The 26,247-nt window shown below is 34.9% G+C and overlaps 4 protein-coding genes across 7 annotated transcripts; 2 read left to right on the top strand and 2 right to left on the bottom strand.

Annotated features, from left to right (window-relative positions):
- Positions 1-2,013: 2,013 nt before the first annotated feature.
- Positions 2,014-4,433, bottom strand: LOC111791163 (cinnamoyl-CoA reductase-like SNL6). Its single transcript, XM_023672407.1, has 5 exons — positions 4,102-4,433; positions 3,796-3,959; positions 2,878-3,075; positions 2,615-2,768; positions 2,014-2,503 (listed from the first exon to the last, which is right to left on the bottom strand). The coding sequence occupies exons 1-5, from the start codon at positions 4,352-4,354 to the stop codon at positions 2,187-2,189; spliced, it is 1,086 nt and encodes a 361-aa protein (XP_023528175.1). The 5' UTR covers positions 4,355-4,433; the 3' UTR covers positions 2,014-2,186.
- A 458-nt stretch (positions 4,434-4,891) lies between these two features.
- On the top strand, positions 4,892-8,465 carry LOC111789023. Of its 3 annotated transcripts, none has more exons than XM_023669636.1 (7): positions 4,892-5,027; positions 5,528-5,575; positions 5,698-5,744; positions 6,410-6,476; positions 6,543-6,586; positions 8,171-8,228; positions 8,305-8,465. In XM_023669636.1, the coding sequence occupies exons 1-7, from the start codon at positions 4,968-4,970 to the stop codon at positions 8,353-8,355; spliced, it is 375 nt and encodes a 124-aa protein (XP_023525404.1). In that variant the 5' UTR covers positions 4,892-4,967; the 3' UTR covers positions 8,356-8,465. The 3 variants fall into 3 exon arrangements, with proteins under 3 accessions (XP_023525404.1, XP_023525414.1, XP_023525422.1); XM_023669646.1 differs by having other exon boundaries at positions 6,570-6,586; XM_023669654.1 differs by lacking the exon at positions 5,528-5,575.
- A 788-nt stretch (positions 8,466-9,253) lies between these two features.
- LOC111795737 (serine/threonine-protein kinase OSR1-like) lies at positions 9,254-20,272 on the bottom strand. Of its 2 annotated transcripts, XM_023678304.1 has the most exons (21): positions 19,938-20,271; positions 17,972-18,463; positions 17,066-17,320; positions 16,340-16,464; positions 16,174-16,218; positions 15,937-16,018; positions 15,648-15,716; positions 15,212-15,382; positions 15,043-15,108; positions 13,468-13,536; positions 13,226-13,369; positions 13,008-13,081; positions 12,651-12,854; positions 12,126-12,217; positions 11,958-12,034; positions 10,680-10,805; positions 10,559-10,601; positions 10,427-10,473; positions 9,861-9,922; positions 9,718-9,769; positions 9,254-9,594 (listed from the first exon to the last, which is right to left on the bottom strand). In XM_023678304.1, the coding sequence occupies exons 2-21, from the start codon at positions 18,137-18,139 to the stop codon at positions 9,550-9,552; spliced, it is 2,016 nt and encodes a 671-aa protein (XP_023534072.1). In that variant the 5' UTR covers positions 18,140-18,463; positions 19,938-20,271; the 3' UTR covers positions 9,254-9,549. The 2 variants fall into 2 exon arrangements, with proteins under 2 accessions (XP_023534072.1, XP_023534078.1); XM_023678310.1 differs by lacking the exons at positions 9,254-9,594; positions 9,718-9,769; positions 9,861-9,922; positions 10,427-10,473; positions 10,559-10,601 and having other exon boundaries at positions 10,721-10,847; positions 19,938-20,272.
- Positions 20,273-24,529: 4,257 nt separating this feature from the next.
- Positions 24,530-25,739, top strand: LOC111790198. The gene has a single exon (XM_023671047.1). The coding sequence runs from the start codon at positions 24,546-24,548 to the stop codon at positions 25,563-25,565; it is 1,020 nt and encodes a 339-aa protein (XP_023526815.1). The 5' UTR covers positions 24,530-24,545; the 3' UTR covers positions 25,566-25,739.
- The last annotated feature ends 508 nt before the right edge of the window (positions 25,740-26,247 follow it).

A 26,247-nucleotide genomic window follows, 5' to 3' on the forward strand; every position in this document is an offset into this window, starting at 1 on the left:
GAAAGGCTAGACTATATTAAAATTATGACATCTTTTAATTTTTTTTTTTGTTAAATAAACTAATGTCGGATAAGTGAAATCAGAGATATTTATTTAATTTTTAATGGGTTTAAAGTTTGAAATAATAAAAAAATGAGAGTTAAAATAATGCATATTGGTATCATATTTTGTCGGTTAATATTTAATATTTTAATGCAGGAAGAATGAGAGGTGAAGATTAAAAAAAGTAAGGTAAGAGAATTAATTATGTAAATAAAGTAATTGAGGGTTAAATTATTTTAGTGTGCATGGCTGATGCACTCGGAGGGTACGCCGCGGCACGTGCGCCCACAGCCAACCCACCCCCTTGCCTTTGCTTTTTTGACCCTCTTTTTTCTTTGCTTAAATCGGTACTTACAGCTTTCTTAATTAATAATTATTAATTAGTGTGGATTTCCCATACAAACATTTAAATCTTTAATATATTTATATATTCATTAACAATCAATAATAAATTATTAATATTAATGTCTCAACACTAATTGTTTTTCTTTCTAAAGTCATGCTAAAAAAAATTTACTACAAATATTGATATATAAAATAAGTTTAAATTAATAAAAAAAGGTAAAATAATTTAAATTAATAAAAATACCCTTCTCATAAATTTTAATTTTTTTTAATAATATACTTGAACTAAAATAATTAAAAAGTACTCATGAACTTTTTAAAGTAACATTGAAATATTTGTAGATGGCAATAATATTTTTTATTATAAACGCAAATGGATTAATGTTACTTTTAAAATTTTATGAGTATTTTTTTAAAAAATATAGTACTATTAGTAAAAATATTTGCGAAATATTCACTTTATTATTTATTTTTTTCATAAATGGGGAAAAAATTAAATAATATTTTTGAACCACAAAAAAGAAAAACAAATCCCTGTGCAAAAGAGTTTTAAAATTCATAAAAATTAGACAGAAAGTAGAGCAAATCAAAATTGTTCCATAACGAATAAGACCATTCACTAGACATTATGTTATAATTAATGCATAATAAATGTAGTTTTCATAAATTGTTGAAATGTAAAGTCAAATATCTTTTCAATCTTAAGCCAATCAAATTATTATTTTTAATAATAATATGTCAACTTTATTATAAAAGTTCATTTTAATTTGAGTCTCTCTATGTTTTAAAATATAAATAATGAAATGTGGTGTTATGAAGACCACTTATATGGAAAACAGACCCAACATGGGTGTGTCTGTAACACAAAACAATGACAAAACTTTTCCTATTCATTTCATTTTCATAATTATAGTATTTCACATTTGAATTTACACCCAAATTGTTGATTGGATTGTGTTGGGCAACATTTGAATTCGATCTCAAACTTTCATTAAAAAAATGCAAGTTCGAATAGTAACGATGAGGACCTTTCTACTAAGAGTTACTATTATTAGAGACAACTTTCTATATAAGATTTAGATTAGTGAAATTGAACCATGGTTTTTTAATTGTGCATAGGGGTGTTCATATGATTCAATAACTCGACCAATTTGAAGTACCCAATTCAAATCATAAAGTTTTAACTCGACCAACCCAATACCCTATTCTACTTTTAACAATATTAAGAATATTTAACGTCTATAACCAACATTACGAAAACCTAAACCTACGGAATTACAAATTTGCTCCTTTTGATTAACTCATCGCTACTTTTGATCCGTCGTAGTACCCTCTCTTTCTCAATCCGACTCTTCTATGTGAAAGTCTTAAAAAAGAGATCTTTCTCTCGATTTAGCCCTATCTCCCGACGGGAGTATTTTAGTAATAGGTTCTATATATAAGAACTTGCAAAGACATGAAGAAGAGGCAGATAGACTAGTGATCCGATCTTTTGATCATTAATTTTTGGGAGAAATTCTTATTTGATTTATAATAGAGGAAGATGAATATTTTAGTAAGCGTAGGGAGCGCACGACTCCCTCGAGACAGAACATCCACCAGAGATAGCAACGGAAAGAGAGCACGAACAAGGTAAGCCCAACAGGGACTCTATATGAATGATATTTTAAAAAATGGTATACATTTTACATTCTATATGAATGATATTTAAAAGAAAGAATAAAGCATATACTTCCTCATCAAGAAGCTCATTTCTATAATAATCTACAGTAAGTGAAGATTGCAAGTTCTTCTTCCCTTCAATAAAATCTGTTTTCATTCAAACAGCTACGTCCAACGTTACTTCTAGACATTAGATCAGATACCTTCTTGTTCGACAATTGAAACAGTATTGGCGAGTTGATTGGAAGGGTGGTTTCGACTATAGTCCCGACAGGGACTCTGATCTCTGCTGCCAACTTCGTCGCCTCGTCGACCGTTGAGATAACTCGGTCGAAGCAAATGTATCTGCCGGAACCGGTTTCCTTTAATTCTTCATATACACATACATGTGCTTTGGCCAATTTGGTCACGTCCACTGTTGCCAGTAGACCATTTTTGTACATCTCTCGAGCTCCTGCATTGATAACAATGGAGACTTTGAGTTTGATATGCATAATGTGTTCTTGTTAATGGAAAATGGAATCAATGAAAGCTTCTGCTGGGTTGTTTGTTCTTGAAGTTTTACCTTTGAGATAAGCCATCGTTGGAGTTGAATTTCTGGAATGGAAGTTGGAGCCAGTTATGAGAGGTGAACAGATGGTGGCCAGTTTTAGGCCACTTTCTTGTGCTATTTTCCATGCTACTTTTTCAGATTTTAGCTTCCCCAATGCAAACCATAGCTGCATAATCATCAACTGGTTTGTTAGAGCTCCATCTAATCTCAATTCTAAAGCTTTCTACAGTAATTAAATTCATAATGGTGGACCAAGGAGAAAGAAAGGGAGCGACCTTTTTATCTTGGCAGAGCTGGAAACTGCTCCAGCAGCCATGGTCGACAACTCGTGAGGTTCCAGTACTTTCAGGTTGGTCCCGCCAGATGCAAGCAAGGAGAGAAGATGTAAGAACACAATTTCGTACTGTTTCTGTTCTTGCGCACGCCTCCATCACATTCTCAGTGCTCCTCATTTCCACTTCGCTCATTACTTTCTGTGTACAAAAGTCCAATCCCCAAATAGCTTTAGAAAACTTTCAATAGTTTCGGGAGAAATAATATAACACCTTTAAGTCCACACCTATCATTTTTGGACTTTTTATCTTAGACACGTTTCCACACCCTTATAAAAAAAGTTTTGTTCTCCTCTCCAATCGATGTGGGATCTCACAATCCACCCATCTTTAGGGCCCAGCTTAGAAGAACGACATGGAGTAGACACTGCGCGCGGTGTGCCAGCGAGGATGCTGGCCCTAAAGGGGATAGATTGTGAGATCCCATATCAATTGAAGAGGAGAACGAAACACCCGTTTTAAGGGTGTGAAAACCTCTCTAACAGACCCATTTTAAAAACTTTGAGGGAAAGCATGAAATGGAAAGTCTAAAGGAGGACAATATCTACTGAGAATTACCGCCGTTACAATTAACTCATCTTAATCTCTAAACTTAACTTCACCTTGAACTATCACTTTCATCGCATTATATCTAAGAAAAGTGTTTGCAACATTCAATGTCAAACAAATGTATTCTTATATTAGGCTGAATATGAAGTTTGTATCTATAGTTCTTGAAGTATAAAAAGCAATCGTTGCTCTCAATGCAGAAAACAGATTCAAAACGATCTTATCAGATGTGAGGACGACGGGGAGGGATGGTTCATTCATCAAATAGCAGCAAATTTCTCTCCAAGAAAAAGTAAAGGAAAAAACCCTCACCGTATAACCAGAAAGACCAGCAGGATCAATGGAAGAAGAGGTGTGAAAAACGCCACGGCAGCCATTGAAGGCTTCCACTAAGCTATTTACATCTGTAAGTTTCGCCACAACTACCGTCACATTAGGGCGGCCGCACGTCGTCTCGTCCAATTTGTTCACATCCTCTGCCATTTAGGGTTTCCATTAGTCTATTAATCCAAAAAAACTACTCCGATCGATCATAAACCAATTGAAATTGATCGATTACGCTACAAGATACACGAAATTAAATTCAAATCGAATACTCAAAGAGCTTCAATCACTCACCAGGATTATCAACAATGACTCGAACAGAGTATCCATGAACTAAGAGCTCGTTAACGATGGCGGAACCAAGAAACGAAACGCCGCTAGTTACACACACGACTTTCTGCTCTGCATCGTCAATCAGCTTCGACTTGAGACTTTTGAACTCTTCGCCGTCCTTCCTCCTCTGGATGCCGCCGCAGGCAACGAGCTTGCGGCGGAGCTGCTCCAACTCCGATACCAAGGTTTCCTCGGGACGAAATAAAACACCCATTTCGCCGATTACACTGAAAATCTAGAGGACAGAGAGAGTGAGATAGGGAGGGAAAATTTGTTCGTGGTCGTTAAGTGCGTGGAATTCACTTATTTATAGAAAGGAAAAAAAAAAAAAAAGAAAAAAAAAAATTGGGGGCGTTCAATTTAGACTGCGGGAAAATAATATTAAAATTAAATATTTTAAAAAGTCGTTGGAATTATTTGGCGTCGGCTCAATCCAATCTTCTTCGACTCATTTTCCGGGAAGGCGCAGGAAAATAAATAAATAAATAAATAAATACAGAAAATTATGTGAATTTAGGCACGTGCTTTTGTGCACATGAAAATTAAAATATATTTAATAGATTAATGACGTATTAATCATTTTTTAAGTATAAAAAAATAAAAAATAAATACTTAAACTATTTATTTATTATTTCTTGATTAATTTGCAACGTTGACTAGCCAAAGGCTTTCTTGATTAATTTCTTTTAATACAGTTTAATTATTTTATTATTGATAAATGGACGGTTATGTTCAATCTTAATTAGTATTTGCAATGGGCCTAAAAACAAGCAACTGGGAGCGGGAGGTGGATTGACTTCAAACCCAGCTTTGATTCTTCCTTCCCCATGGAAACTTCGGGTACCCGCTTTCCGGTCTCCCACAAGCAGGCGTCAATGGAGATTAAGGTATGGTTTACTTGCTCCGGATTGAAATTAATCCATTCTCTACGTTTCTTGAAGGAATTCGGGATTTGGGTTTTCTCATTGTCCACTTTTCTGAAGGGTTAATTCAAAGGAATTCGCGTTTGCCCACAACCTGTTTGCTTTAATGCCGCTGCTAGTTTTATTAGGCTTTTATCAAGCAAACTAGTGAGTCGCCTGTTTGCAGATGGGTAGTTTGAATTTTGATGATATAGAAACGAATTTGAAGTAGATAGCTTCTTCCTGCGTGTTGTTGTAGAATCGGGTAAAGGGGTTTTGAAGAAAATGCTCGATTCTGTGGTTATTTGATTTTGATGAAGCATTACATCTCTTGCAATATTCTACGACTTACATCGTATACCTATTTTTCTGGGCATCTGTGGATTCCAGTGCCTATGTTCTAGTTCTAGTTCAAAGCATTTTACTTGTCATTTTTGGTTAGCTCAGGCAGTAAGTAACCTCATTCATATATCTTCTGCTTTCAGGGAATCAAAACAGATATAGTCATTTGTCGCCATGATGATCATTTTCTCGTCAGTAGGAGTTTGGTTTTCGTTATTACTACTAGTGCATATGTTTGTTGGGGGTGGATGGGGAAATGGGGTTTTTGGGATTTGTGTTGTTTCCATCTCTGATGTTTGAAACTAATTTTAAGGTTATTGCAACTCAAATTGGGGCAATGGGGACTATGCTGCAAGCCAGGTGAGCAATTCTATTTAAAGGTTTTTGTGATAAAATGTTGAGCATAGATAAAACGAGATAAAACGCTTATTACCATCTCAAAGATCATTTGTTCAATTCTTCGCCCCTACAATTGTTGAACTAAAAAAATGCTTGAGATGGTATGAGAGAAGGACATGCTTTAATGACTTGATAGTTGTGAGGTCTCACATTGGTTGGAGAGGGAAACGAAACATTTTTTTATAAGAGTGTGAAAACCTCTCCCTAGTAGACGCATTTAAAAATCATGAGGCTGACGACGATACGTAACGGGTCAAAGCAGACAATATATGCTAGTGGTAGCCTTGGGATGTTACAAATGGTATCAGAGCTGGACACTGGGCTGTGTGCCAGCGAGGACGCTGGCCCCCAAAGGTGGTGGGTTATGAGGTCCCACATCGGTTAGAGAGGGGAACGAAGCATTTCTTATAAGGGTGTGGAAACCCCTCCCTAGCAGACGCATTGTAAAACCATGAGGCTGACGGCAATACGTAACGAGCCAAAACAGACAATGTCTGCTATCGGTCGCCTTGAGTTGTTACAATAGTACATTGAGATCCATAGGTACAAATAAAATATTGCCATAAAGGCTAAAATATTATGCTACATTAGATGCTTCTTAGACATTTATATGTTACCTTCTTCAGGAAGGAGGAGGGGATGGCAATTCATCCAACCTTCTCAGTGTCGACCGTTTTTGGGAAAAGAAATGAGGCAAGTCCGTTAAGCTATTGTAGTTTGTTACTGAATTATGCTGTGACTGATACATGAAATTTGCAGCCAATGCTGATCGCTTGTGCACGTCAGTTGATCGAACAAATCAGGTAAGCCTTCCAATTCAACATTGTCAAACTTTACGGTCTGAATATAAAGATCTGACTTCTGGACATGTATACGCGTGGACTTTGGAATCTGCGATAACCAAAACATGCAATATTTCTATTAAATCGATAGCCTGTCTTACTGTGAAAGCAATAGCTACTTGTAAAAGTTTGGGATCTCGACTTGTCTGGTTCTGATTTATGGAAATGCTTCTTTCCATATGTGGGAGCTTTGAGCTTTCTTGGTTGTCCTTCAAGAGATGCATCTAAAAGATTTGTTTCCTTAACTGGCTTGAGGCTTAGTGAGAGAGTGCTTGGTTCCCTCCTTTGAAACTTCCTGCAAATGTCGATAAAACACGTACAAGACAACAATGGACACAAACAACACTGTTATTTGTTCTATTGAGACATTCCAACAAGAGTTCAAGTTTCTCACAAAAACTCACTGAACGTCCTCTTCCATACAACGAACAATCCCCCCTGCCCACTAACAAACTGTCTTCTGTAAATCTCCATTCTTATCCCTCCTATGGTAAGTTTGTGCGATCGGGGAGGCATAACAGCCCGAGGTTTTAACCTTTTTAAGTGGGTACTGTGAGAAACTAGAGGGGTAGGATCTTTTTGTAGTGATGCTTGGTAATTCCAGTTTCTCTGGGAGGGAGAACTTTATGGAAAGAAGGGATTTTGACTGCTACTTACCGACATTTACTTGGAGTAGAGCTACCTGTATGATTTTTAGGATGCATTTATTGATGTGTTGAATATTGGAAGCTTAGAACTTTTACGCCCCATCAAGATGGATATTCAAATACCATGTAATCATATTAGAGAACGTGCATCCTTTTCCCATCTATTACCAACCTTCATCTTCAAGGAACAAGAGGACTACTGGGCTATGGCTTTAGAGATGGATAGAATATTTACTGCAAGCTCATGAACTAAGAAGCTTGCATCCACTTGAAATTTGGAAATTTCTGTTGCTTACAATCAAAGGGGCACCCACCCATAAAGATTAAATTCTTTATTTGGGAACTTAGTGATACTTGCATTAATACTGGAGACAAACTCCAACGAAAGTTCCTATGGATTGCTGTTTCACCGAGCTGCTGCTACCTATGTATTAAGGATCAAGAAACTCTGTATTCATCTTCTCAGCAACTGTCCCTTTGCCTTCTTTTTGAGCTTTCCTATAAGATTCCTTCAGTTTGTTTGTAACAAGACCCGAAGAGATCTTCACCCTCCTTAACATGTCCCGTTGGCAGTTCCTTCAAGAAGGAGAAGATCCTTTGATACAACTTTTTCTCTGCTTTTTACTGGAATTTATAGCTGAAATGGAACACACGCATCTTCACTGATAAGCAACAAAGCATACATTTTATTGTTTCTTGTTTTATCTAGGAGTAAATTTTCTCCACCTTTTTGTAACTATAGCTTATCGACCCTCATGACTAATGGAGGTATTTTCTTAGGTAATTATTTACAGCTAGAATAAGACTTTCTTTTGTAATCAGTTCATCAATCAATGAAATGGGTTCTGTTTCCTATAAAATAATAATAACATGCTGAAATTATTCTTTGTTTCTGCAGTTTATCAGGTTCATACAAGCCATTATTAATCTCTCTTGGCCTCAGAGACCATTCTGTGGTAATTAGTCAACCATGTTTTTCTTCCATCTTTAGTAACCTGAGTGTGTTTTAAATGAATTCCTTCTGCTTTGCAGGAGACGATGAGAGGCATACTTTCTGCTGTGTCTGAGAATAGACTTTGGTAGTATTTGACTTTTGCTCCTTAGAGAGAAGGGAAAAGAATATGTTAGATATTTGCATTAGAACCATATTCACCTTTGGTAAGTTAATATTTATATTTCTACCTTTTAGCATATCTTTTGGTGGGTGGGTGGAGGGATAGTTTTGAAGCTTTTATTGGTAAATCATCCCTCTTGTTCGACTTTTTCACGACCAATAAGATGATAGATGATAGACAAGGAGGAGATTTTAATGGAACATTGTACAAGATAGCCGTTTTTTTAGTTTAACAATGATGAAAATTTGAACCTCTAACTAGAATATGCCGAAGTTGGTTGTTAATCATCTAGGTGTGAATTACAATCAAAAGGTTCTCAAGCCAAAAATTTCAAACTACTAAATAATTTCAAGTATGAACATAGAGATATTCATAATCTAAAAAATAAATCAGAAAAATGTAAAATTTACTGATTTTGATTAAATCTAAAAGTACTATCCCAATGAAACAATTGGATTGAAAGAAACACCGGGTTTAGTTACTTGAAACGCTGCTAAAAAAATTGGGACAGTTTTTCTTTCGGGAGAAAACAAAGGAAAAAAACACAAATTTCATTGATTTCAAAGTTAATATAGTTGATACCAATTTGAACATAACTCAATACACGAAGCAATCAAACCACGAGATTATGATGACATTTATTATTTTCAAGGTTTTAAGGTCGAGCTCCAACTGTAACATTTGTCTATGATAGCCGTGCTATTGGCTTCAAATGTTGCCCTTCATAACAGGTTCTTGAGAGGACAATTTATTACATTCCAATGCGGTTTAGAGTACAAATACTTGGTACAACCTATGATCTTGAATGTAAGTCATAAGCAATCATTAGGAATGAAAAGAACAGAAGAATATCATTCAATATTCTGTAAATTAACTGTAGGTTAAGTTTTTGCTTATTTTTATAAGAAAACAGAAATTGCAATATATTACAAGATAAGCATTACAAGATACATGGGAAATACATAAAAGAACATCACAAAATTTTCGGTGTCTGCCTTTTGACATCACATTTATAGTACACTACAAATACAATAAAGATTGGCTCATATCATGCACTGGGATTTCTTGCTTTCAGAGACGGCCACACATGAATTACTAAAGAATAACCAAGGAGCGAAGGCATCAGGGTGATATCTAACCATTGCGCTTTACTTGCTTTCTTTTATGTTCTCTCTTTATTTGCCATAGAAATCATGTGTCTTTCAAACTGTGAAAATGAAAAGAGAAAACACATAAAGACCGATTGCTTTCATCACATATCCTACCAGGTTCAAGGCAATTAAACAGAATTAACTCGAATATCCAGTCAAATATGATAAAGAAAAAAGACCTCGGCATTTTTCAACTTCTGCTTCTCTAATTCCTCGTTGAGATTATCAATCCTGAAATTAGAAAATAAAAGATAATTAGTTCCACGAGAATCTGGTTTTGAAGTAAAAAGGCAAATTGAATTCATCGGACTTGAAGTTACACCTCTGCTGCAGATGGACGACCTGAGACTGTAACTCTCTTTCCCTCAAGGAAGCCGGTGGTGTCTGGACATCAAAGAAACCATCACTTGATGGGGTAGCCTAGAATATGTAATATAAAAAGCAGAAATAACTGGATTCAACAATGAGCCATGGCCATGCTCGGGCAGCCTTTGGCATGAGATATCTTGTTCTTAGTAGTTTCTAAGGATTTCTATGACTAAAAGCTTAATCTCTTGTACTTTTAAATTGGAGCCTTGTCTGTAATTGCATAGTTTGTTACCCTCTGCTGTTTGTTGTTTGCTCCTTTTGTAATTGGATTTCCTTTTTTTTTTTCTTTTCCTTTTTGTATTCTATTTCTTCTCAATGGAAGTTGGTTTCTTTATAATTCCTTTTTTAGAAAAACAAGCTAAATTATGTACCAGTAGTTAGCAGCTCTTTGCAAAATTAATAAAGAAATGAAATTCATCTATATACCAGCAGGAGGTCAGGAATTATAAAAACAAGCTCAATTATGTACCAGTAGTGTTTTTTGCAAAATTAATAAAGAATTCAAATTCATCTATATACCTGCAGAGGGTCATTAGTGGCCGTCTCTGGTACATCTGGATTCTTGCCTGTGACAGTCAAGGACTCAACAAAAATATAATAGAAGAGAAGGTGCCAAAAGAGGAAGTATAAAAACAAAAAGAGGAGAAATACCAGTCAATTGTTCCAAATACTTGATCAATTTAACGATTTCTTCCTGTCAGCAATAATGAATAAAATAAATGTTTATTTTGAAGCATTACCAATACAAGTAAGAAGGATAAGCAAAGCAGACCCGTTGCAGGATGTTCTGCTGCAGAATGCATTGCATTGATGGGAGGAGTAAAGAAGGCGTAAGGTTCAGGGATGTTGGGCTCATTGTCCCTCCACAGATTGGGCTAAATGAACCCGTCATAGGACCCTAAATACAGAAATAGAATGGCAATGGTTACAAGGCCATTGCCTAAAAGGTAAATGTCTGAGTTCATTGGTTATATGAGAAATCAGAAAGCACAAAATCCTAAGCCATACAATATCTAAATCAATTAGATAGGAATTAAGATTAAAACTCATAAAAGCAATGGTATATTTGACGGGAGAATTCTCTACCAGCCAAAAGTACCAAAAGTCGATAAATGCAGAACAAAGGGGACCAATCTCGAATGTGAACATGAATGCATGCATGGTATAAAATCAAAATAACGGGTAATAAATCCATCCAGAGGTGCCACCACTTCTTCATTATAACATATAAACTTAGATGACATACTCCAAATTCTGTGTATGATACATGTTTAAAGTTACAAATATTTGCTCAACTTGTTTACAGTAGCCATATCCTACGTTGCACAAAAGGCAATTTGATAAAGTGGACAATGAATTGAAGATTGATACGATGAAAAATTCACTTAAAAGAAGGGATTGATTTGATGGGAAAATTTTCAACCAATCAAAGGTACCAGAGCCTCAACTAAAGTCAATAATGCAGAAGCAAACAAAAGATATCAATTGGCCGTGATCAGCATGAGTGACATGAAATGGAAATAACAGGCAACAAAACCAAAGATAACATTTATTCACGGAAACAAAGAAATTTGAAAAGAGAATAAACCCCAATTTCAAAGTAAAGAGAAATATCTTAATGTCAAAATTTTGTTAAAATTATTCAAAATAAATCACTCACAAATCACAATTAGGGGAAAATTATCTTAAACTTGAGAAGCTAGCATGTTTTCACGAGCATAATGAAAATTTGCAAAAACAGAGTTCATCTTTCTGAAAATAATCAGAAAGCACAAGAAGAAAGAACGAGACCGAACCACCTAACCAGAGTTTTTTTTCTCCCTAATATGGTCACATAATTGGTCAAACAAAATAGGGATAAAACTTGACGGCCAAGAAAAACAAACTGAGATAACAGTTGGTTTGCTTTCTATCATAGGCCAATGCACTACATATAAGCACTCTGCAAATTACTAAAATTATATCTTCTACAATACTTCCCTTCTTGACATGATCAGAACCAGAAAGGAGATTTTGTTTTGTACAAGATTTCAAAATAATGCAAAAATACCTTCGGACTAAGCTCCGCTGAAGTAACCTTAAAACGCCCCTTGCATTGAACTACTGTTCCATCTGATGTATCCTCAACTGAATATGATAAGCAAGAATATTATGACCTTAAAGTTGTTAGCATAGAAATAATTTAAGCCCAGAGAGAAATAGAAGCCTAAAGACATACCAGATGATATGTTATTTGTATCTCTTTTTTGGCGATATAATAATGGACCACTGAAATTACGTTCAGATGGAAATTTTGACTGCACATAATCCCTTCGTTGAAGTTTGAAAAAAAAAAAATAATAATGTCAGACTTGCCTAAACCACATTGTGAACATCCAAAACAGAAACATTTAATCAACCAAAAGAAAACATGTATCTTGGACTGATAAATTTAATTTTCGAATTTAAAACTAAAAGCAACACCATAGATTCCATTAAGATACTGGCCGCGTTTTGTCTTTGGCATCAATAGCGTTTGTTGTGTGAGGAGATGGTCAAGGATCCCTCACACTTGAGATAAAGAACATAAAATATAAAATTCCACTTGAACTTGAAGCACAAATTTAAATATCCAGAAGAACGAAAAAAAAAACCCATCATCAAGTAACAAGCTTATCATCTAAGGTGGACGTTGACTTCTCCCACGACCAGAAAAACATAATGCATGGACAAAAACACAAATATTAATCAGAATAAATCTTACCTATCACCATCTACAACAATCTTTTTAGGAGAAACAGCATTGTCAGAAATTAATGAACCACTATAAGACCTCTTATTCTCTGACATGTAATGACGTGGTAGGGGACCACTTTGCCCTGAACTCTCACCCTCGATTCTTCCATTTTCCCTATCGACTGGCCTTACACTGTCCGTGCTTATATCTTCATAGATGTCAAAACAATCTCTGCATTGGAGCATCAAGACATAAAATTACATAATTTCTCCTTAAATTATCATATCAAAATCCACCTCAAAATTTAAAAAACTATAAAGTAAAATACAAATGCAATATAAACTGGAAAACTGACAATTTGTTCAGAGTTTAAAATAACCATACTTGAGTGCTTCAAGAGGTTTTGTAGGGAAAGAAGCAAGGGAACTCTCCAAATAATGAAGATCACTGAAACCATCCTAAAACAAAATAACAGGGAAAAAGATGCCAGAAAATGTTAGTTAGTCAAAGGACTATTTGAGCGCTATAGATTCAAGGAACAATGCTAGTTTTTCCACGTCAATAATAAAGATTTTAGTAAAGGTTATCACAGACAGTAAAACCTCCTGACTAGCGGCAGCAGTTCGGTGATTCGGACTTCCAAGGGATGAACCCTCTACTGGAAAGCTAAAATCATTCTTCTTGTTTCTTTGCGTTGTTGTATGTACATCTAGATCTTCCATGTTTGACATATCATCATCTTGAATCTGCAAGAAACTCGGTAGTCAAAATGAAAGGAATACTGCTGCAACCAAAGCAACTAATAAATATATGTAAACACTAAACCAGGCAATATGATACTTACAAGGGCAGCCTGATTCTTTAAATCCTCAAGGTTGAAGTTCCAGGCACTAATTCCTCGAATATACTCTTGCTGTACAGAATAACGGAGTTTAGATAATGACACAAAGCCAAAACGGCAGATACTAACTTTTACAATTAACACACTGATGCCCATTCAATGCAAGCCTTTGAGATGTACAAATAATCCAATGATTGGAAAACTAGCCATTCCTGTTTGCTCTTATTTTGACAAATTATTTCTCCAATGAATGGTCTGATAAATTACATCATCCCCAATTACTAGAAAAGCAAGAACTATATTCAATGCAAGGACTTGAGATGCATAAATAAATCAAGGATTAGAACTAATTTATCCTTTCTTTTCTCTTACATTTACAAAATTTGTTTATCATCAATGCTCTAATAAGTTTCATCATTCCAATTACTAGAAAAACAAGAACTACTTTGGATCACTAGGGTTCTCCTTGACATGGGTCATGTTCCTGTGGTCCAACTACTTTTATATAAAAATAATTTCCGGCTAAGGCATCCTCTGCCCAAAATCAATACACTCGTGACGTAGTGGGATGGGACAGGGCTATTATTCCAAAAGCTGAGAATTTTGGAAAATAAGCTTAAGGAACGAAACAAAGCTACCTTCAGAGACCTTCCAGGAGGGAATCTCAGGCAATAAATGCACTAGCTGAGATGGATGGTATGGAAAAACAGAGGGATTTTAAAGCTAGACCCTAACCAACATTTTATGAGCATCCCTTTCTGTAAGCTAACAAAAAACTGAAAATCTTCAGTGACACATTCGTGAAGAAGATTTTTGGAAACAATAGCCTTAAAATATTGAGATTCTTCTCGTGGACTTTTATCCAAGAGGGGATAAAAACGGCTGATTTGGCACAAAAACATGATATGGTACATTCTACCTAATGCCATGAAGTGTAAAAATAAGCTGGGGAGCCAACACCACCTTTTGGACCATGTTTTGAAGAGCCATTTGCATACAGGTGTTGGAAGAAAATTTTGAACAGTTAGCATGTCCTGGTGCTTCCCAAAGAAGTTTATTGAGTTGTATTGAGCAACTCTTGTACAAGGACATCCGTTTAGAAGAAGCTAAACATTTGAGAGAATGTGGGGCTAGCCATGTTTTGAGAGATGTGGCATGAAAGAATTGTAGAATCTTCAACATGCTTCTAGAAATTCTGAGAAGTGTAGGGACATCATTCATTTCATTAATCCTATGAGGGTTTTCTTTTTCCCAATCTTCCTTCTAATTTGGCCACTTTTCAACATAAACCAACTGGATGAGTTTTTTGTAATCCTTTAGGCAGCTTGGGGTTGATGTCTTCATTCCTTAGGTACTTTCTTATCACTTTAATGAAATATTATTTAATAGGAAGAAAAGTTTACAGGGTGAAAAAAACGATCCACCATGTGCTTTTGTGTTGGGTGCAACACACTTGAAATCTAGGGGCCAAAGCCCGAAGGCTCCAGACAATAGCACAAGCATGCATCTTAAACCATCTTAGAAAACTTATATGTAATGCCTTCAACATTTCAGGTAATGAGTTTTTATAATTAGCACCTGTGACAAATGCTCCTTGTCTCCATACAAAGCCTTGTTCTGCACCAGAAGATCAGCCTCCTTTGCCTGTAAAGAAGATGAGGCAAGACGAACCGTTAAACAAACTATCAATGCCTTTCTGAAAGTAATCAAAGCTGGTAGAAGAAAGGCCTGAGATAAGCAGTGAGACCTTTAGCTTCTTAAAGCGTTCCCCTAATGGATCAAGGCCATCCAGGATTGTTCGAGCAAGATAATCAACTGAACGGGCATGTTTAAAAAAAGGGTGCTTTAAGAGCTTCTCTGAACTTGGCCGTTTCTTTGGATCCTTCACTAGGCATGTAGCGACCATTTCTTTGAATGACTGAAGTCAAAATAAATATTTTGTTTTTGGATAAGAAATTTTTATTTTTGGGTACAACAAATGCAATGGATAGGGATTTGAACCTCCGACCTCCAAGGAAAGAGTAAATATCAATTCCCGTTGATCTATGCTCATGTTGTATAAGAAATTTGTATTACAAAAGGAAGATATAAGCAAGAGAAGGGAGAAAAAAAAATGGAAGCTCCTGAATTAACAAAACTATACAACTGGGTGGGTACTTAAAGCTCCCTACGAGATTCCATACCTTAGAAAATTTCCTATCTCTTTCATAGTCAAGACCAGGAGGAGCATTTTGTAATGTCATTAGCAAAACCTGTAATGCCAAAGAACCAAGTGACATAAAAAAGTTCAACTTGGTCAACTACAGCAGTCGTGGACTAATTTCATAAGGTTTCCATGTTCACACAAAAAATGATAACGCCAAAGAACGAGTGACATAAGGAAGTTTAGCTTAAACAACTACACCAGTCATATACATCAGTTATTTCACAAGTTTACACGTGGAAAAACTTATAAGGACATTGAAAACATACTTTCATTGGTGGGTATTTAGAAAATGGAGCATGCCCATGAGCCAGTTCAAGCGCTGTTATTCCAAATGACCAAATGTCTGCCCTATTGCAGAGAGGAAGAAAAAGATACATAAAAGAGAACATATCGCAGAAAGAACTTCTAGCTTACGTTTGTGCATGACACAAATCAAAAGAAAAGAAATACTATAATATACGTGATGACATATCACATCACATGCAGATGAGCAACCTACTCACTTGAAGTCATATCCATGTAATTGCTGCATAACTTCCGGTGCCATCCTGAGGATTTCAAAACATTGTCCACAATCACTTCCAATTCTTTTTAATTCTATATCTAGATCAAGGGACAACAGAACAACCCCAAAATCTCAAGGCACAGAAGTGAGGAATGGAAGGGTACCAGCAAGGAGTTCCAACAAATGTGTTTCTTGAGCGTTGCCTATCTCCAGTATCAAACATGCAAGCCGAGACTCCAAAATCAGCTAGTTTTACTGTACCATTAGAATCAAGCAAGATATTCCCAGCCTGCGAAAAAAACAAGGCTTGTGAATGTCTTTAACCAAAAAAAGGAGAAAATCACCTAACATTATGTCTGTGTAATGTCTTGATATGCAGGAAAAGAAACTCCAATGCCATCCAGTGGACAAACTACAAAAATGAGCTAGATTTATGTGGAACGACCATTGTTGCTAGCAATTGCGAGATGTAGTTCAATGGAGGCATCAGTTATCTTAGGTGGGAAGGAGTTGAAAATTATATCATCTCTAACATGAGAAGGTTCTGTTTCTTTCACCTCCCACCTTCTTACTGGAGTTCGTATGGATGAAGAAGGAAATTAGCTCTTCTCCAGAAAAAGTTTGTTAGTTGAAAAAATAAATTTCGAAGAGAAAAAGAGTTTTGCATCCTCCATAATGAAGACATGTAGTCTTGCAAACACTTCGCATGTTTTTTGAACAATTTATATTAAATACTTCGGACATTAGTTTCTATGATGTTATTGTTTCATTTCTTATACTGAACGTTGCATTGGAATACAGCAGAGCACAAGTAAGGAGTGAAAAAAACTCTGCAGTTATTAAAAATATTTTTTGTCAAAATATGATAAGATCTAGGAGCTATACTCAACCTTCACATCTCTATGGATGTGGCCATGAGCATGAAGATAAACAAGAGCTTTCAGAACCTCCCGCAATAGGGTAGCTATGACAGGCTCATCAAAACCTTCAGAAAAAGCAGATTTCATAATATGAAGGCAAGATCCCCCAGACATGTATGGCATCACAACCCAGAGGTGGTGACCAGCAGTGAAGGAACAATGTGCTTTTAACAAATTTGGATGATCAATCAAAGTCATCGTTTGAACCTCTCGCCGAATACCATCCTGAACAAATTTCCTCCAACATTAGTTGTAAAGACACAATAAATATAAAAATAAATAAATAAAGACGATTTATCACACTAGCTGCTTGCTTAAAATGAGTTTGTCCAATATGCCAAATTATGAGTAGGTGAGTCTACAGTCCCTTTGGGGACATCTGATAAAACTGTGTAGGTAAGTCTACAAATAGGTTCCGAATGTAAATATAAAAATATAGGAAGAATACTTGAGGAAATTAGAAAAGAAATAAGGAGAGAGATGATGTCCTCAAAGTGATAATCTTAATACAGTGACCATAGAAATTTCTGCAAAGTAAGTTGAATGGATAATGCACTAATGCCAGTTCAGATCAAGAAAGACAATAAGTGGAAGGAGGAACAATAGTAGACTGTAAACTTAACAAAACCATCAATGTAGAACAAAATAATCCCAGCTCTTATGGCCCTTTAGAATTTTGATCCCAAAATGAAGACACTGATTACTTGAGAAACGGTAACTCCACTTGGTAAAATAAACCACTTAAAGTACAATATAAAATCCATATATATACATGTGTGTGTGTGTGTAGTATATAAAAAAAGAACTGAAAGGGTGAAAAAATGTCAGGAACGTTTGAAATGAAAGAAAAAATATACAGGAGATTGATCAACATACTAGGTCATTGTTGCACTTCTCCAAATCAAGAGCCTTTATAGCGACAGTCTCCTTTAGTGGAATGCACAGTGCCTTGTACACAGTGGCACTGACGCCTTCACCAACTTCTTCATGCAAGTTATAATCCTTGGCATTCACTGGATATCTTTTTTCTGAAGGAATCTCCATATTTTTCCTTTTACATTACAGAAGTAAAACTTTTTTGCCCAAAGATGTCCCAACTGATGTAAAACTAAATAAAATATATTCCAAAGAAATAATCTTCAAACCCATGCAAGGAATCTTCCATTTTGATAGCATTTTTCTCAGATCAGCAGGACACTGTAAATAAGTTGTAACTGCATCAAGACAAATGGAAAATGAGCACATCCAATGAACTCCAAAAATTTGATATCAATAAGCAAGCCATCTCTTTAGCCTCGAGCATGTTAAATTCTAAGACCATCTACCAGCAAACAACCAACAAAGCTCCCAAGACCACTGAAAAAAATTCTGCACATACAAACAGGAAGAATAGTTAGACATTATAGAGGGAAAAGGAACAAGTTTGATAACAAACTCAGAAGGAAAAGAAAGACAGCAAATTCAACAAAGCTTCCAACACAAACTCCTAAACTTCCATCCTTCTTGGAAACCCACCCAGTTCCACCCTTCCTGGTATGTTTGCCTGCTTAGGAAGATTCCCTAATTTTACATTCACTACCCCCTGCAAAATTCACTACACGCCCTCCAATGGCATCCATCTCACCTGGAAAGTGGAAACCTCAACTCCATTCAAACCTTGGTAGTATATTGCGTTGCTAAATTCCCGCTTAAGCTGAAAGTCAAACCCTAATTATAGCATTGATCATCATAACTAAGCCCAAATCATACAGCTCAAGTGTAATTTCTTTCTTACATTGTAAAGCCCAAAGATCCAAGACCAAAATGCCCAATCCCAACAAGTTCCTCTGATTTCACTTATAACCAAAATCCTATCCCTCTTTTTATATTCTTCCATTGTTAATTGAAGATGTTAAAGAATGCTTTTTCTAATTCTCCATCCGCCACCGACCAAAGAAGACAAAATTTGAGTTGATCTTCGGCCCAAATCTCTGGGATCAAAATAGTTTCTAGCAAATCTTAATCGTCAAATACTTGTCCAAATAATTTTCATTGGTTGATAGGCCACTTTCCACATCTGTTCATTAGCAAAGTTAGACAAAATGAGAATTGGCCTCTTCCCCCAAATAGGCTTTTTTTCGACTTCAGTCAATCAGAGATCTGATTTTGGTTCGCAACTAAAGCCGGTTCGTTTCTCCTATCAAAATGAAATCGCAAGAACTCATCTTGGGAAAGAACCCCCTTTTCATTCATTTCATATTAATTACAATAGGCAGGGAAAAAAAAAGGAGAAAAACGCTTAATCCTTCTTGGATATCTCATGCAAGAGACAAGAAGCAGACTTAGACATGAACTGACTACTCCGACACGCTCTCCTAGAAGCACGCTACAAGAATTAAGATGCTAATTCGGCCATGGCCCCTAACCCAAAGCTAGATTTTCAAAATAACTAACTAGTAAATACATACTACCGATAGAACAACAATAGAAATGAATAAAATTTCGACAAAGACTTAACTTCCAATNAAAAAAAAAAAAAAAAAAAAAAAAAAAAAAAAAAAAAAAAAAAAAAACCCAATTCCCCAATCCAAAAATCACATTTAAATGCCACAACCCAACGAATTTCAACTTCAATTAACAACCAACATAATTCAAACTCCACGATGCACAATTAACACTACACAGCAACTAGCGCTATAATTCCTTTAATACAAAGTACAAACAAACACATATTACACAAGAAAAAGCAGCTAAAACGAACAAAAAACAAACTCAACAACAGGTTGCAATAAACAGATGAAGATTACAATCAGATGAGGATAGAATACCACAGAAATTGACTTTCCGACAATGTCAAACGTACCTAGGGTTAGGCCAGGTAGCTAAAATCGAACTCCAAACGAAAATAGATGTAGAAGAAGCACACAGAAAAGTGAATCGAGATGGATTTCAGGTTGCAGTCCAAATGGAGATTGACGATGAAGGTTCAGATTTGGGCTTTCCAGTAACAAATTTCTTTTTCTTTTTTTTATTTTTTTCTCTGCATCCAACTAATTATCCAGCCCGAGTTCCCGTGATCGAATCTCTCGCCGTGCCGCTATTAGAAAAAAAAAAAAAAATTATTATTATTTCTGGAATTTAATAAGAATTCCAGAAAATATGAATGGAGGCGACTTTGATTTGATGCAAATGAATTGGGTTTTTAAGAGAAAGAAGAGATATGAAATAAATGAAGTAATTAAATAAAAACAACAATAATCGAGCTGGGCAGGTAGGGCCCCAGGGGCAAAGCGCTTCTGAATTCAGCGGTTGAAAATATCGGCACTCGGTTTTCCAGATCGGCGAGTTTTTGGACACTCACATGTTTATTACAATTATTTTTCTTTTTTTAAAGAAATTACTTAAACTTGCTTTCTATGGACCATCAGTCTATACTTGTAAGTTGGTTTTTGGTTCAATTAGCTTAAAAATGGAAGGTTGCTAAAGTGGGTGTCATTTTATTAATCTTTTAACTCCTTCCATACGTTACAATTTAATCAAACTTCTACAAAACCTATACTCAACCCGTTTATGCGTAATAATTAAAACTTAAACTTCTTATCTTTCATTATTAAATTATAATACAATGAACATCTGTGCATTAAATCTGTGTGCCTCGACATTCCCCTAAGATATGGTCATATTACTTATTTCTCGCCTCTTCAAAAGTGAAGAGCACGTTTAACTATAAAGTTTTTATAACTGAGACACCGAGAAGGAAAATGCATCTTGTTGATATAGTTAGTGACTTTCATTTCCTTTAAAAAAAAAATTAATCGTTTTATCCTCAGGATCGCTCTCATTTATATGTGGTTTTGATTTGTTTATGTATTCCTCCTCTACACATTTGTAGTTAAGTATGGTTTGTCGCAATAGGTACGAAAAAAACTTGGTAAATGTTATTACAGTTAGCAAAACAAAAAAATTGTTTACATGTTATACCAAGATAGGTTACATATGAATGTCACGATGTATAACATTTATTTAATTGATATTCTCCCGATATAAATTTTAAATATATATATATGATGTAGTTTCTATTTTTTTTTTTTCTGTTTGAGGCCTACAAGTAGGCATGGGATCTCCGTATTTAATTTCGATCATTTAGAATTTGGTCCATCTTATAGAAAAATAATGTTATCTTAAAATTATTAAGTTATATAAAATTTTACCATAAAACTCTCCGATTCATCATATTAAATTTTATATTTAGTTAAACGTTGCCGTTTCTACCTCGAAGTTAAAAAATGTTACAATTTTTACATTCTCATAAGTTTTTTTTTTTTGTCTGAAAATTCGTTAAAGAAAAACATTCTTATAGGTGCAAAATTGATCAAATTTTTCTTCATACGAATTCGATGGTTTTGACAAAATTGTTCAATGATTAATCTATTTATCGATCAAACTTAAGTATATGTTGTAAAAAAAATTGTTGAAAATGGTGGAATGAATTAGGAAATAAAAATTGATACAACGTGACAATTTTAAAAGTAAACTTTTTTAATTATTAAATACGAATTCGCAATTTAATCGTTGAATTTTAATGTCATCGCCAAGAACCAAACTAGAAAATTTGTGTATTTTTTTTTCTATCCTAAATAATTTTGTCAAAAGGTTAGAAAAAGAAGAACTTAAAACCCTATATTCAATCCCCCAAACTTTGCAAATTAGACAATAATAATAATAATAGGATGGGAAACTTTCGTATTTATTTAATTATTATATAGAAACCTAAAATCATATTAAATCTTAACATTAATTTTTTAAAAAATGAAAGTGGTGGAAATATACGAGAAATTTGAGATCTCCATCTAAATGTATATTCAACTTAAAAAATATTCAAATATGTTGCAAATTATATATATATATATATATATATATATATATAAAAGACAAATTCAATTTAATTGTATGTAGGTTAACTAAATTTTTTTGGACGGTTATTTGGAGGACCTCTAAAATTAGGCAATCTGTCACAACCCGATTTTCGAGGTTTCGAAAATACCGAATCGTGACTAAAAAGACGAAATCGAAAACAAATAAAAAGAAATAAGATAAAATTGGAGATGAAAAATTTGATAAAATTTAAAACAAGAAATAGGAGTCAACGTCACCAAAATTAAATACAAAATTAAAATCAAATATTTTAAATGAAAAATACAATTATGAAGAAAAATACNATTAAAGAGCGTTTCCACGGAGTAGAACCTCCTCAAATCATGGATCATATATATATATATATATATGACACAAAATAAACATCTTGAAAGTAAAAAATTAAAAAAAGGGGGAGAAAGGGGTGAGTATAAAAATAGTCAGTAAGCAGCCTACTTGTAGGCTCTTTTCGCATCCTTCTCTTGGTGGGTAACCACGGTCTTTCTCGAGTTTCTAAGGAGAGTGATCTAAGCTGCAACTCTCTTTTTCCTGTATCTTAGGATGCTTACCCGTCTTAAGCAGTGAAATGATCAGTGTCCTGAGGTGAGGTGTGACCTCATAAATAAATCTGAGGGGGATTGTATGGCTGGATCTGAAAACGTGACTCTGTCTGAACATCATCCATGGAGGTTAGCTGACGACCCTCTCATGGGACCATACATCCACTAAACGGGGTGCAACCCCCCTGTGTGTCGGTCAGCTACTGAGTCATCCTAGGTGGCTCNTGAGTATAAAAATACTCAGTAAGCAGCCTACTTGTAGGCTCTTTTCGCATCCTTCTCTTGGTGGGTAACCACGGTCTTTCTCGAGTTTCTAAGGAGAGTGATCTAAGCTGCAACTCTCTTTTTCCTGTATCTTAGGATGCTTACCCGTCTTAAGCAGTGAAATGATCAGTGTCCTGAGGTGAGGTGTGACCTCATAAATAAATCTGAGGGGGATTGTATGGCTGGATCTGAAAACGTGACTCTGTCTGAACATCATCCATGGAGGTTAGCTGACGACCCTCTCATGGGACCATACATCCACTAAACGGGGTGCAACCCCCCTGTGTGTCGGTCAGCTACTGAGTCATCCTAGATGGCTCCACGTTTCACGCTCAGGAATGGATTCCTACGATCCAGGAGTCCTGTTCAGAAGACCCCTTAACTATCCCCTCATGAAATAAGGTGTGAAAGGAGAGTTTTTTAAGAGTTGAAGTTAAAAGAAATTCAAATCTATAATCTATTATGAGGAGTTATATTTATGTTAGATATAATATTCAATTATTGATAATTTTTATTTATTTATTACATACCTATGTAATTAATAATTTTTAAATTTTAATATTTATTTAATTATTGACAAATATTTATATAACTAATATTTTGACATATGTCAAGTTGAAAATAATTTCTTTAAAAAAGTATAACGATGCTTTCTTCTATGAAGACGCTTCCAAAATGCAAGGATTCCCTATATAATATTTTTCATTTATAATCTCATAATTATCCTATTTTATTTTATTTTTTATATTTAATTTTGGTCGACTTTTTCCGACTTAAGCCTGATTTAGTCAAAATATTCATATTTATTGTTAATTAACCTACATTCATTTTTTAAATATTGATTTGCATATCTATACTCGTCACATCTATTTTTCTCAATTTTTATTACTTTAATCTAGAAGGTCTCATTTTTATTTTCAAAATATGCATTATAACTTTATTACGTAAATTCATATTCTAAAAAAAAAAACATTATAAAAATAAAAACACTTCTAAGTTTTCATTATTAGACATAAAAAAAGGGGTTTCGACAAATTGGTGGGTCGATAAATCCAATTATTATAATATTATTGACGAATAATTAGCAAATAATTTATATTAATTTGTTATATAATTAGCTCTCTTATGTTATGGGTCAAACACGTTTGTTATATAATTATTATGGCTTTTCCCAAAAATACGTTTTTTTTATAAAACAATTATTTTAAATTTAGTCTTCAACAAATAAATACATTTTTGTTATTAGTCTTATAACCATAAGTTAAAATTAATTAAGAAAATAATAACGTAATTTTAATATATAGTATAATAGAGTTAGAAATACTAAATATTTACGTGGAAATAAAATAAATTAAAAAAATGACATTGGATATTAAGGATAAAGTAGATTATTGAATATAGTAGCATACCATAATTATTAATTAGATGCATAAGATATTAATTTTTTTAAAGTTTAGTTAATAAAGTGACCTAAGGGGACAATGTAGAAATAACGTAAAATTGAAGGGCAAATTTGCAATTAAAATAGCTCAACATCTACGCCGCACAATATTGATTAATAATATATTGGGTCTTAATCCATCCATTTTATTTTCCAATCCGTTATTTTCAATCTAATAATAATTAAAATAAATTACGACTTATAATCCATCAAGACTTTTGTTTTTTCTTTGAAAATAATTATCGCCTTCGGAAGAAATTTCTGGTGNTTTTTTTTTTTTTTTTTTTTTTTTATGTCGTTTTCAATCTTCAACAACCTTCGTTTCTATAAATGTGAAGAAGCCGCTTTAACTCCTTCAATGTCTGCCATGGAAGCAGAAGAGACAGAGGAAGGAGGATCGCCTCAATTCTTGAAGAAACTATCTTCTAATCCAACTATGCTAGAAGATGAAGGTTTGGATCTCTGTCCTAGCTTCAACAGTTACTCTGTCAACGGACTTGCAGAAACCGCTGCGAGAGTTGCCATGGATTTCGAAGGAATGGTCGGCGATGGCGATGGCGGTGAGGACGATGATTTTGAGTTCGTTTCGTTTCAGAAGGCTGAGGAAAAAATGATTTTCGATTGTCCGATTAGTCCTGTTTTTCCTATTTTCAATCACCATCTGTTGGAGATGAGCGATGGAACAGAGGCTAATGAGTTGAACCATGGAAATGCTCCAATTGTGAAGTTTTCTCTACAGAAGCTTATGAGCGATGATAGAGAGCATGAGCGTGAACTCGATCGTGATCTTGCGTGTTCATCTTCGACGTCTGAGGCCGACGAATTGGACATGATTCCACCGGGAACGTACTGCGTTTGGACGCCTAGGTCAATGGAAGCGGCGGAGCGAGGAAAATGCCAGAAGAGCAACTCCACTAGATCAGGATCAGGATCAGGATCCTCGTCTTCAAGACGGTGGTGGCTTCAAAATTTGCTTCGACGAAGCAACAGCGAAGGAGGAAAGAATCGACTGGTCTTCTTAACACCGTCGGCGAAACCGGAATCGACGACGAAGAAAGAAGAGAAAACAGTAAAATTAGGCGAAGATGCACATCGAAAGAAGAGCTGTCCAGAGGCCAACACGATCGGCGGAAAATCGAAGGTCAAAAGAGGCGTGGTCGAGAAGACATCATCGGCGCACGAATTGTTTTACGTTCGAAACAGAATGTTGAAGGAAGGAGATAAGAGACGATCGTACCTTCCGTACCGGCAAGACCTCGTCGGATTCTGGGCAAATGTCCATAGCGTGAGCAAAGCGTTACCTCCATTCTAAGCCTCTCAACAGGTTCTGCTAATAATGGATGGTTTAGATTAATTATTTAGTTAATTTTCATAATCCATATGATTAAGATTTATCATCCATGAGTTTTGATCTTTAAACGCATGCACGATTGAATCGTTTCACTGTATGTATAATATATCTATATAGTTCACGTTTGTTCTATAATCAGGTGATTTATCTTCAACTTTATTTTTAATTAAAAATCAATAAATATATTCAAATTATATGTACTTTTAAGTCATTGTTGTTGTTTTATTGGTTAAAATAATTAGATTTTAATAATTTGTTATTAAAGAAATTAGGCTGGAATTTAGTTGTTTTTCATCGAATGGCACGTGTGACAGTCTTTTCAAATAATTTATTTTTCTTTAAATGGGTTGAAATGGATAAGGTTGAAGGTGTGACGTGGCAGCAAAGGTGAGAGATTAGGATATTGGGGAAATGGGTGGGGAAGAAGAAGGGCATGAGAAAGGTAGGTTGATGTGATGCCATAATCTCTTCCAACGCTACACCTAATATCCTTAAAACACTAAAATAGTTATTACAATGTATTTAATCTTTAAAAACATCTAAACTCATTTCGTTTCACGTATCTAAATTTTAAAGCTACGACCTTTTTAGTCGAGAGTATATGTTTTAACTAATTGAACTATATTCAAGTTGGTTCAACTAT

The sequence above is a fragment of the Cucurbita pepo genome, chromosome LG01 (genome assembly GCF_002806865.2).
Source record: "Cucurbita pepo subsp. pepo cultivar mu-cu-16 chromosome LG01, ASM280686v2, whole genome shotgun sequence".
Taxonomy (NCBI): domain Eukaryota; kingdom Viridiplantae; phylum Streptophyta; class Magnoliopsida; order Cucurbitales; family Cucurbitaceae; genus Cucurbita; species Cucurbita pepo.

Excerpts from the sequence above, each read along its gene's own strand:
- LOC111790198 (XM_023671047.1), top strand. The coding sequence starts at position 24,546 with ATGTCGTTTTCAATCTTCAACAACCTTCGTTTCTATAAATGTGAAGAA.
- LOC111795737 (XM_023678304.1), bottom strand. The coding sequence starts at position 18,139 with ATGGAGATTCCTTCAGAAAAAAGATATCCAGTGAATGCCAAGGATTAT. Across the intron at positions 13,370-13,467 it reads TAAAGAATCAGGCTGCCCTT|ATTCAAGATGATGATATGTC; the intron begins GTAAGTATCATA and ends AGTTTCTTGCAG. Across the intron at positions 12,218-12,650 it reads ATTGTTGTAGATGGTGATAG|GGATTATGTGCAGTCAAAAT; the intron begins GTAAGATTTATT and ends ACTTCAACGAAG.
- LOC111791163 (XM_023672407.1), bottom strand. The coding sequence starts at position 4,354 with ATGGGTGTTTTATTTCGTCCCGAGGAAACCTTGGTATCGGAGTTGGAG. Across the intron at positions 3,960-4,101 it reads AGTCATTGTTGATAATCCTG|AGGATGTGAACAAATTGGAC; the intron begins GTGAGTGATTGA and ends CCTAAATGGCAG. Across the intron at positions 2,504-2,614 it reads AACGATGGCTTATCTCAAAG|GAGCTCGAGAGATGTACAAA; the intron begins GTAAAACTTCAA and ends TTATCAATGCAG.
- LOC111789023 (XM_023669636.1), top strand. The coding sequence starts at position 4,968 with ATGGAAACTTCGGGTACCCGCTTTCCGGTCTCCCACAAGCAGGCGTCA. Across the intron at positions 6,477-6,542 it reads TTTTTGGGAAAAGAAATGAG|CCAATGCTGATCGCTTGTGC; the intron begins GCAAGTCCGTTA and ends TGAAATTTGCAG. Across the intron at positions 8,229-8,304 it reads GCCTCAGAGACCATTCTGTG|GAGACGATGAGAGGCATACT; the intron begins GTAATTAGTCAA and ends TCTGCTTTGCAG.